This window comes from Diospyros lotus, chromosome 6 (genome assembly GCF_014633365.1).
Source record: "Diospyros lotus cultivar Yz01 chromosome 6, ASM1463336v1, whole genome shotgun sequence".
In the NCBI taxonomy this organism is placed as follows: domain Eukaryota; kingdom Viridiplantae; phylum Streptophyta; class Magnoliopsida; order Ericales; family Ebenaceae; genus Diospyros; species Diospyros lotus.
The window spans coordinates 5,015,738-5,027,009 of NC_068343.1; the positions used below are offsets into that span (position 1 = coordinate 5,015,738).

At 33.6% G+C, this 11,272-nt stretch overlaps 2 protein-coding genes across 5 annotated transcripts; both read left to right on the plus strand.

The window, feature by feature from the left end:
* The first annotated feature begins 3,589 nt into the window (after positions 1 to 3,589).
* LOC127803398 (14-3-3-like protein GF14 psi) lies at positions 3,590 to 8,579 on the plus strand. 4 transcript variants are annotated; one of them, XR_008023520.1, is made up of 7 exons: positions 3,590 to 3,728; positions 4,902 to 5,413; positions 5,511 to 5,633; positions 6,470 to 6,613; positions 6,863 to 6,992; positions 7,084 to 7,200; positions 8,058 to 8,089. XR_008023520.1 is itself a non-coding variant. In XM_052339596.1 (6 exons), the coding sequence occupies exons 2-6, from the start codon at positions 4,928 to 4,930 to the stop codon at positions 8,118 to 8,120; spliced, it is 933 nt and encodes a 310-aa protein (XP_052195556.1). In that variant the 5' UTR covers positions 3,590 to 3,728; positions 4,902 to 4,927; the 3' UTR covers positions 8,121 to 8,579. The 4 variants fall into 4 exon arrangements, 3 of the variants coding, with proteins under 3 accessions (XP_052195556.1, XP_052195557.1, XP_052195558.1); XM_052339596.1 differs by lacking the exon at positions 6,863 to 6,992 and having other exon boundaries at positions 8,058 to 8,579; XM_052339597.1 differs by lacking the exons at positions 7,084 to 7,200; positions 8,058 to 8,089 and having other exon boundaries at positions 6,470 to 6,680; positions 6,863 to 6,900.
* A 484-nt stretch (positions 8,580 to 9,063) lies between these two features.
* Positions 9,064 to 10,705, plus strand: LOC127803399 (60S ribosomal protein L21-1-like). Its single transcript, XM_052339599.1, has 2 exons — positions 9,064 to 9,355; positions 10,240 to 10,705. The coding sequence occupies exons 1-2, from the start codon at positions 9,119 to 9,121 to the stop codon at positions 10,495 to 10,497; spliced, it is 495 nt and encodes a 164-aa protein (XP_052195559.1). The 5' UTR covers positions 9,064 to 9,118; the 3' UTR covers positions 10,498 to 10,705.
* Positions 10,706 to 11,272: the final 567 nt, after the last annotated feature.

The window sequence follows — 11,272 nt, forward strand, 5'->3', positions numbered from 1 at the left end:
TGACATTTAGAATTGTATTTTTTTAAATCATGACTGATTTAATTCCAAAAGAAATAAAAATATCCTTATTTGACGATAATCAAATGCGGTTTTTACTATAAAACTTTATTCAAATAATGATACAAAAGTAGAAAACTTAATTCGAAATTTAATATTTTTATTTTTAGATGTTGAATCTTTTATACTTAAAATTTTTTGAAATTGGTTAATCTATTTTATTGAGTTATAATTTAAAGATGCATATATTATAAAATAATTCATTTATTTGCATTTTTTTAATTTTATTTTTTATTTTGTTACAATAATATAAAAGAAAAACATTTTCCCCAACTATGCATGGTCGGGAACTCTTGAGGGCTATTTTATCATATAGTTAATATTTTTTTATTATAAAATATTAATAAATATATAATAACTTTAATTTTTGTTTTTTTATTCAACATTTACAATTTTTTGTTTACTTACTCTTATATTTTGATTTACAATATTATATGTTTGTTTCTTATTTAAGTTTTGTAAAGCGTTTAAATTATAATTATAATATAATATAAGTAAAATTATAATTATATGTTTAATATAAATAAAATTATTATAATATAATACGTATAAATTATAATTACATTTTAATCTTAATATTATTTACATCGTGACTTTAGGTATGGGTTCCCGACCATTCATGATTGGAAACTCAAGGTTGTTCGACCCTGAACTGGGGTTCCCCCCCTCCCGGTTGATGGCCGTGGCGGCGGCTGGTATGTATTGTTTGATATTTAATTTTCAATTTAATTTGTTCAAATTGTTGAGCAGTTACTGATGTGCTTTATTATATAGATTTAATATTTTTTTCTTTTTATTATAAAAAGTTAACTACTATATAATAATTTTTATTTTTATTTTTTTGTTCAGTATTTACAATTTTTTTTACTTGCTTTTATATTTTGATTTGCAATATTAGTTGTTGCCCAGAAAAATACTCAAGAGTAGGTGAATTGGATTTTTCAAAAATTAATAATTTTATTATTTTTAAAACTCTTAAATTTGTAATCTTAATATGTGGTGATTGGAGTAGAATTGGAAATAGTAAATTCACACAACCTCACAGAACAAGATAAATTTATAGAAATTCGGCTCTAAAGAGCTTACTCCTCTCTCTCAAAACTTAGTTTGATATTCCACTCGAAAAAATCAACACTAGTTTTTAATTGGAGCTAGAACTAACATACAATCCCTTACCTAAGTAAGAACCACTAGCATATTACTAGAAAATACAATCCCTCACGCAACATGTGAGTAAAAATAACAAATTAACAATCAGAGATAATTACAAACAAGTGACCAACGATCGAGAATTCCACCAGCCAGCAAATTTCTAGCACTTCGAACATTTCCACTCTTGTTTGAATGCTCTATCAAGTTTGTTCTACCCTGAACCTCCATAGTTACCCTATATATATACATATTCCAAACACACTAGCTATTCAATAAAATGTTAATATGAAATTTGAAATTCAAAAAATATTTAAATTTTCTCAAATAATTAGATAACATGTTTTACCTTTAATTCAAAATAAATTTATTTTTTGCATAAAAATTAAGATTTGAAATTTTAAATATAAGTTTTTGAGACATAAATGATTAAAACAACAAAACATATCTAAAAGCAGTTATCATTTAATTCAAAATAAATTTACTTTTTACATGTATAAGAGAAAACATATATACAAATAATTATCCTTTAATTCAAGATTTAAAAATTAAAATATAAGTTTTTAAGACATAAATGATTAAATAATAAAACATATCTACAAATAATTATTATTTAATTCAAAATAAATTTACTTTTTGCATAAGTAAGATAAAACATGTGTAAAATCAATTATTTTTAATTCAAAATAAATTTTCTTGTTTTATGAAAAAGAAAAAATATGTTTAAAAGTAATTATCATTTAATTCAAAATAAATATACTTTTTGCATGAGTAATAAATGCATTTATCAATAAATGAAAATTCAAATATAAATTTCTGAGACATAAATGATTAAAATAAGGAAATATGTCTAAAGACAATCCACATTTTAACTCAAAATAAATTTAATATTTGTACCAACTTTTAATTCAAAATAAATTTACGTTTTATATGAGAAAGAAATATATTTATAGCATAAAAATATTTTTATTATCATCAAAATCGTATTTACTTTTCCTTAAACTTAACATTAGTGAATATTATAAATCTTATATGTTTGTTTCTTATTTGATATTTGTAAAATGTTTAATATAAGTAAAATTATTACAAGTTATTCATAAATATTAACACAATACTTATAGATTATAATTATATTTTAATATTTATATTATTTATACTGTATTTTTAAATACAGGTATATGCTAGTTAATATATGTTATGAAACATAAATAACCTCTATATAATTTGGACTTTTACAAAAGTATATCTCATGTTGTATATGGTTGATGAGATAATGTAAAATTAGGTTGACTATTACTTAGGGGGTGTTTGTTAATTAAGATAAGAAGGATAAAATGTTAGATATGAGAAACATTCCGGATGTTTGGTTTTTCTAACGTGTTTGTTAAACTTATATAACCATTTTCGAAAAATGTCTAACGTGATCTCTTATCTCTCTCTTTCAAGATAAATTTATCTGACATTCCAATCGGACAAATTTATCCGACTCTTTCAAGATAAGGGTCAATTACTTACATGCCCCTTGTAAAATAGTTAATGCCATTTAATACATTTTAAAGATTTAAATTTATTAAAAAAACTTATTTATTTAACTCTTATAATTAATATTATTTAATATATTTGTAAATTATTATATGTTTTGACAATTTTTAAAATTTAAATGACATTATTCATTTCATTGATTTTTAAAATTTAAATTTCTCCATCTCTCTATATATTTTATTAACTAATATAATTCATTTAATCAAATTTTAAATTATTCTATTTAATTTTATATTTTATTATCTATTATGAAAATATATTTTGACCATTTTTAATCTTGTAGGTGGAATTATTGTAATTCTAACGATTATTATTTATACTTTTCAACTATTTTTAAATTTATTTTTGAATATGAATTTAGAAAATAAAATAATATTTTAAATTTGAATCTTAATTTTTTTTGACAATTCATATTAATCATAAAATACTATTTTAATAATAAATTTGATAATAGGAATATTTTAATAGAAAAACCATTATCTTGATACTTATTATATGTATTAACAAACACATATAAAGAAAAAATACAGTTACCAGTAAATTCTAAAAAATTTAATAAACAGTCTGATAAAAATTTTAAAATACTTTCCAATCTTATTTTGATCATTCTATATTTTAATTTATAAAATATTTTAATTTTATCTTGATATCACCTTATTTTACTCATTTTGACGAATGTCCCTCGAAAGAAAAAGTATAATAATTTATTATTACGGGGCACAGGATGCACGTGCGAAGCCGGCGCTTCCAGCTGCAAAGGAGGCAAATTGACCAAAAAGGGGTTTGACGGTCAGTGCCAACGTGGCGACAATCCGTGCCGATCTCCGCTCACGTCGGCTCCCCATTGGACCACCCTGTTGCCTCCCCGACTCCCAATTTTAACGCCTTCGTCCTTGGTCTCTCCCCACTTGAGCCACTTCCCAATTCAATTCATCGTTTTCGCTGCAAGCGAGAGGGGCGACAGCGACACAGAGGAGGAGGTAATGTTTCTTTATCATCTCGCCCTGGGTTGTGCTCTTGATCTCTCGAAGTGCCAAGTTATTTTCGTGGTCGTTTGAATTCATTCTTCGTAGATCTGAATTCGCTGACTGTTTGGTTTGTTGCCCTTCCTCGTGGTACTGGCATAGGGATTGCTTGGTACGGGTTGCAATCACGTGCCTCTTGATCAAATTGATAAGTTTTTCCTTTTGATTTATCGGCTGCGCTGTAAGCCACTGTGCTCGATCTGCGGCTGGCAAGTTGTGGAAAACGAATGCGTTCGAAATGATAATATTGGCTCGTTAAAGTTTATGTATACTTATGGAAATGGGTTCTGCATAGAGCTGGGAACAACAGAGGGTTGAGATTGGTTCCTGACAGCGTTTAGAAAAGGGGGAGAACAAGATTCGAGCCCCTTTGGTCAAAAGCGTCAATAGAGGACTTGAGTCTGAAGATTTGTTTGGAAAGGCTCAAAATATTCTTTCCCTTGTTGCAATTTATTTTGAACCCACCTCAGTTGTCATAGTATTAATCTGACTAGTAATAGAACTAGATACAGGCATGGGACGTAATTAATATGGAAAAGGAACATTTTTTGCTAGCTTGATTTTCAATAAATTAGGATGCCGTCTTGCGGACAGATACTACATTGCAACAAGAGATGCTTTCCATATTATATCCATTGAAAAATAAACATGGACAAAATCCCAATATCTATTGCGAAAAGCTCTTCAACATAGAGAAGGTTATGTTAAGGAGTTCAATTGACAATCAACTTGAAAGTTTCTTGCCTTTTGGTGTTTTGAAAATTGAAAAGTCCAGAGGAGGAACTGATGCACATTAGTTTTGTTTGAGCTATGGTTTGATTCTTAGGGCATTTTCTTTTATTTCCATGGTATGTTTATATTTGTCTGACAGACAGGCAATTACGTCTCCAAGCATCGGTAATAAGCTCACTCGGACAAATGTTTAATACTCGTTGAGGAAAATCAAAGGGTGTTGGTGTGGAAAAGATAATTTCTCAAACATGTTCACACTTTTCTATGTTTAAATTATGTCCGGTTATAGCCATTGGGCAGAAAAGAGTTTTTTTACAAAATATTATAGTGTTTAATAATATGTTTATTCTGGACGTGTAATTCATCTTTCTTTTATTTTTTTCGCCTGGTTTGCAGAGGGCGTATAGTTTTACAAAATAAGGATGGCGTCAACTGAGTCATCACGCGAGGAAAATGTTTACATGGCCAAATTGGCAGAACAGGCTGAGAGATACGAAGAGATGGTTGAATTCATGGAGAAAGTGGCAAAGACCGTGGATGTTGAAGAGCTGACTGTGGAGGAAAGGAACCTCCTTTCTGTGGCGTACAAGAATGTGATTGGGGCTAGGAGGGCTTCCTGGAGGATTATATCTTCCATTGAGCAGAAAGAGGAAAGTCGTGGTAATGAAGATCATGTTTCCACTATCAAGGAGTACAGGGGAAGGATTGAGGCTGAGCTCAGCAAGATCTGTGATGGCATTCTAAGCCTTCTTGTGTCCCATCTCATTCCTTCTGCGTCATCTGCAGAATCCAAGGTGTTCTACCTTAAGATGAAGGGTGATTATCACCGGTACTTGGCAGAGTTTAAGGCCGGGGCTGAGAGGAAGGAAGCTGCTGAGAGCACATTGTTAGCTTATAAGTCTGCTCAGGTGGGTTGTCATTATGACATTAGTGCCATTTTTGCTCTTAACATGTCCTTGCTGCTGCTACTTACGGTCTGATATATTGTTGTTTTCTCTCATGAAGGACATTGCATTGGCTGAGTTGCCTCCTACTCATCCAATAAGGCTGGGGCTTGCACTTAATTTCTCCGTTTTCTATTATGAAATCCTTAACTCACCTGATCGTGCTTGCAGTCTTGCAAAACAGGTATTGCTTACATAACCTGCTATATTTATTTGCTCCCTCTATTTATTTGCTGCCACTTAAATGTTGGATGCTGCTTTGAATATTTGGAGATAGCAAAGGACATATGGAATATCACGATAATTTAAGCAATGAGATTTATGTGAAGGACCATTTCAATATTCTTAATTGTGGTGTGGGAGAAATAACAGATTGTTATAAATAGAAGATGCATTCAAGTAACTTGGCTGAATCTGACCTACAAATACCAGTGTCTAGGAAACAAAAAAGTTATTCTAAAGGACAAGGTATGTTGGTATTCATTTTTGTTGGATGGGACAATAGCTGAAAGTAAACTTTTGTCCAGACTCCTTATGTTCATCTTCTTGACCAGTTTGTAATTATAGATTCTTTGTATTCTGCTGGTTTCTTACTTCAGTGGATTTAGAAGCTTGGGCTATTTTTTTTTTTTGGGGGGGGGGGGGTGGCGGCGCTTGAAAATTGGCTTCCTCATTTATATTTTCTGCCTGGTAGCAGCTTGATTCCATCATGTAGCATCCAAAAGTTCATCAGCTTTCATCTATCTGTTTCTAGATCTTGTGCATCTATAGTATACATTTAGTTATCCATTGTGGATCAGCAGAGCTAGCTTGGAGGTCCTAAGTTGCTTAGTTATCCATCTTAGTTTGCACTGAAGCATGACCATTAATGCACTATGATGCTGGGACTTTATTGTTTATTGATCATTCTAAAGCTTGCTCGTGCAAATTGTACTGTTTGTTAGCTATGAATATATTATCATTGTTGGCATCCTTGAGGTTTGCCTACTGTATTTAGGTGTTCAGATCCCTATTTTGCAGGGAAAACGATGTGTGATTAAATTTCAAAAAGGAAAACGATGCACGATTAAATTTCATAATCTCTCTCTCTCTCATTCATGGAATATGATCCATCTTCAAAAGGGAATGAAAAAAGAACGAGTTTGCTATTATACTTCTATAATAGTAAGTCGGTCAGCATCCTGTTGCTTTTGTTTTTTCCCCCTCTTCCCCTTACTTCCATTTTTCCAAGGTAACTAATTTATGTGCTATCTTTAATGATGATAACGAGAATCATATTTCTATCAACCTTCATTTTATGTGTTGTCTTTGGGTTTTTATTTCTGCTTGCAGTAATTTTGTCTCCCTACCATACCAATTATAATATTTATGATCCTGACAATTGTGTACTAACCTAGTTGATAGAAATCTCAGAACATAGAAATAGCGGTGCATGAAACCATCCCATTTACTTGGAGTTGTTGTGGAGCGGGCCATTTTTTGTCTGCCTATGATGTGGGATTGGGAACAATTAATCTGTCAATCAACTTTGGATGTGGCTACTGTAAGCTTTAAGGATCTGTAAATCCTTAGGCTGCTGGTATTGTTTTCAGTTGGTTTGTACTTACCATGAATGAACTGGACACATTGGGCAGGCTTTTGATGAAGCTATCTCCGAGCTGGACACATTGGGTGAGGAATCATACAAGGATAGCACATTGATCATGCAACTTCTACGAGACAATCTGACATTGTGGACTTCAGATATCACGGTTTCTGTCTCTCTCACTCTCTGTTTCCTCCCCCCCCCCCCCCCCTCTTCCCCCGCGCGTGTTATGTGTTCTCGTGCACAAGCTTGCATGCAACCACTTGAGTCCTGGAAGGCCTATGTCGTGCTTTCAAGTTTCATTGTTCCCTCATTTAACTCAAATTACTTGGTTTTTGTCTGACTAGTTAGTAACTGCCCTTCATGAGTTATTGTCACTTGGTGTGGGCATTGCCATGCCGTACTAATGTGCAGTAGACCAGGAATATTGGGATTGCTGGCCTGATTGATGATATGAATTGAATTTTGAGTACTTCCAATTATACTTTGCACTAATTTCTTGTGCCATGGAATTTGACAAGCATTTGTTTAACTGAAAATCTCACTTCTAAACATTATTTAGCTTTATGTCTTCTTACTTTCTTAGCCCTTTAGGCCTTCAGGGGAGGCCTCATTCCATTAAAGAGTCTTGGAATTTACTCAATGTTGGTCTAGTGTGAAGTCTTGATGGTATTCTGACTTAAGTTGAAGCCAGCCAACAGAATGCCCAGTTTTTAGAGAAAATCAAAGTGGCAGGGATTTCAGAATTTCCATAGTAAGCCTTGAGATACTTGCACTTGTCAGCTCTCCAATTTTGAGACCTTATTCGTGATTGCTCAACTTTTTGAAGTCATTGTGTTTCAAAACTCTTCAAGATTCATCACTGTTTCACGGTTGCAGAGTTCAAAAATAGGAATCATCAGTCCGCCAATAGCTGCCTATCTGCATGCTTTTATGTGGAGTTCCCTTTCGTCTCTTTGATATCTTTTCATCGTGGTAATGGCTCTTCTTAGCTGATACATTCTCTTCTTCTTCTGGTTTCAGGATGAAGGTGCGGATGAGATCAAGGAAGCTTCAAAACCCGAGTCCGGAGAGACACAGCAGTGATAAAGTTTGCAGGGGATGTACTCTGCACCTTTCCGTTGTGACCTTGATATAGTTGCATTTGGTGGTCTTAGAAAACCTTTTTAAATTTGAAGATCGTGCCACTATGCTTGGCTTGTACTTGTTCTTATAGGTTTATAAGCTTGTTTCTTTTGATTGAATATGGATTTGATCCATGATGGCTCCATCATGTGGGATATATTTCCAGTGACATCTATTCTTCTTGGTTACCTCAACAGGCAGATCTGTTGCTGTTGCTCTCTTCTGTTATTGTACCGTTGAGAAGCCATAGACAATCACAAGATATTATGCAGTGTAGTTTGTTGTGTGAAATGATTTTTTAGGGATTAATTGAAAACTAGTTGATTCAATAGGCTCTTCATTATATTAACCTTACTGCTACTGAATTGTTCGTGATCCCATCAGATTTTAAATTTAGATATTCGAATTTAAATTTGTTCAGTGTTTTTGTGCAGTGCAAGAGTTTTCTTTTAATGGGAGTTATGGTTGCAGGAGAATTTTTCATCCATTTTTTCATTTTATTTTAAATTATAAGTTTTAAAAAATATTCATTATAATGACAACATAAAGTTGTTGTTGCTCACAATCTAATAATATGTTATTTTATATTTGTTACTCGGATACATGCAATTAAGGAAGATAAAGTTTATTTTGAATTAATAATATATTATTAGATTTTAATATATATCAAGTTAAGATAGAAAAATAGAAACAAAAAATAATAAAATTTCCCATTTTTGTCTCATGACTTTAACGTGGAATAAAAATTAAAATTTGTATATTTTCTAAAATCTTAAAAAATATAAATAACCTAGCTCTTGGTGGGCCTAGTCTTATTGGGCTTTTAGGCCCAGAAAAGCACAGTCGAATAAGGAGCACCAAACCCTACCTTCTCATTTCCTTATAAAAAACGAGATCTAGGGTTTTTAGCTCGTCTCACCGCCCCGAGGAGAGAGAGAGGGGGGAGTAGAGAGAGAAAGATGCCGGCAGGTCACGGGCTAAGGTCGAGGACGAGAGATTCTTTCTCTCGGCCGTTCAGGAAGAAGGGTACGATCCCACTGTCGACGTACCTGAGGACTTACCACATCGGAGATTACGTCGACGTCAAGGTTAATGGCGCTGTTCACAAGGGCATGCCCCACAAGTTCTACCACGGCCGCACTGGCCGCGTATGGAACATCACCAAGCGCTCCATCGGTGTCGAAGTTAATAAACAGGTACTCTGTTATATAATCTTTGATCTGCAAGCATTTTTATTTTTTTCCTCTGTATTCAAATGGTGGCATTATCATCTGCGTTGTCATTGTTTTGGTTTACTTATAGAATCAGAAGAGAAATCATCTGTTGAAACGGTAGCTGTATTTTCCCCTCAGTTTCCTATTTATCTACATATCCCAGTTAAATTCACAAGGCGTTTTTTTATATTTTGGATAGTTTTGAGTTTGTGGATGAAAGAAGATAGCTTCTATACTTTTCAAGCTGTTATTGATGGACTCCATTACTTTGGAAGCCTGGGTGAAGAAATAGATAAGCTGATTTGGTTATTATACGTACTAATTCTTGGTGTTATTGTTTACTTGTTTGATGGCGGGTTATTATGGCCTGAGAAGGAAGTAAGTCGATGTATTTGGTCGTGATTTGTCCCGGTATTTATCTTTAAGAACACTTTTGGTAAACCTGGAAGTTCTTCCCCTCCAAATATTCAAGATTTGGTGAAAACTACGAGCCTGTGATTCGGCCTTACACGATTTTGATATATTTTTCACTTTCTGATGGGGTTTCACGTTTGTGTATTCAGTTGTAATTTGGAAGTAAAACAAGTTGGGTGGGCTAAATCATGAATGTAAAGGCTTTCTGGATAAAAAAGTACATGTAAGTCTGTTATGTTGATTTTTACTGTTGGAAATGGATGTCATTGTAGAATATATATATTTTTCCCCCCGTTTGGGGGTGAGGGTGCGGATTGGATTTCTTTTTGTTAAGGAGGAGTAGCCAATAGCCATTGCATCAGAGATCCTGGACACAGATGGACGCTTGCGATTATTGTTGTTTCACTGTGTTGATAAAGATAACTAAATGCGAGGCATATGCCTTAATGCAGGTGGGCAATAGAATAATTAGGAAGAGGATTCATCTGCGTGTGGAGCATGTTCACCCTTCGAGGTGCACTGAGGAGTTCAAACTGCGGATAAAGAAGAATGATGAACTGAAGGCACAGGCCAAGGCAAGAGGAGAGACTATCAGCACCAAGAGGCGGCCAGAAGGCCCTAAACCAGGTTTTATGGTGGAAGGCGCAATGCTGGAGACTTTTACACCTATTCCATATGATGTGGTCAACGATCTGAAGGGTGGCTACTAGGTTTCCTGCTTTTCGGATTGATCTTGTTTGGTAGTGCTTGTGGAGAAGTAAACAATTAAATTTTTATTTCTGGTTTCCCTTCTAATTGTCAGGATTTGTGGTATACAGTATTACGAGGCACTGGTTTTATTCAAATTTTGCAAGTGGAAATGATGATTTCTGTGAACTTTCTATTATAATTTCAAGTATTTGGAATCTTTTCATGCTTCGTTCCTTTTGCGGATGGCGCCTGGCTTTTTTTTAGCACAATACCCGTTTCCCTTAATAATCGTCTTCAATTTGGTCACCCAAGTGGAATATAGGGGTAACATGGTGACTACTACTACACTCCAATTGTGTGGTCATTTTTCTCATTAAAAAGTTTGGCGCCCATCTTCCTTATCGATTGCTTTGGAATAAGTTCATCTGAAGCCTTAATTGACTTTTTACAGTGTCTGCTTTTTAGATGCCATTATAGGAAACTAAGGCAATCATCCATGGTTCTTGTGGACCTTGGGTATAAACAAATTGTGACATGTTACCCAATTTTATGGTAATGAGTTGTGATGATATTGTGTGATACGCACAATGTTGACTGGCATGGAGCAAGGGTCCTGAAACTGAGAGTGTTTCAATTGAATGCTGGTAGCAGTATTTTTTTGTGACCCTTGTGGAACTCAAAAGTATCTGATTTTTGTCCATGAGGTGTCTGTTATTGCATCTTGGTGTGTCTGATCTATGGTATGAGATAACTGAATTTTGAAGATTTCATTTAAGTTACATTTGATTGCAAGTA

Excerpts from the sequence above, each read along its gene's own strand:
- LOC127803399 (XM_052339599.1), top strand. The coding sequence starts at position 9,119 with ATGCCGGCAGGTCACGGGCTAAGGTCGAGGACGAGAGATTCTTTCTCT. Across the intron at positions 9,356-10,239 it reads GTGTCGAAGTTAATAAACAG|GTGGGCAATAGAATAATTAG; the intron begins GTACTCTGTTAT and ends GCCTTAATGCAG.
- LOC127803398 (XM_052339596.1), top strand. The coding sequence starts at position 4,928 with ATGGCGTCAACTGAGTCATCACGCGAGGAAAATGTTTACATGGCCAAA. Across the intron at positions 5,414-5,510 it reads TAGCTTATAAGTCTGCTCAG|GACATTGCATTGGCTGAGTT; the intron begins GTGGGTTGTCAT and ends TCTCTCATGAAG. Across the intron at positions 5,634-6,469 it reads CTTGCAGTCTTGCAAAACAG|GGAAAACGATGTGTGATTAA; the intron begins GTATTGCTTACA and ends CCTATTTTGCAG.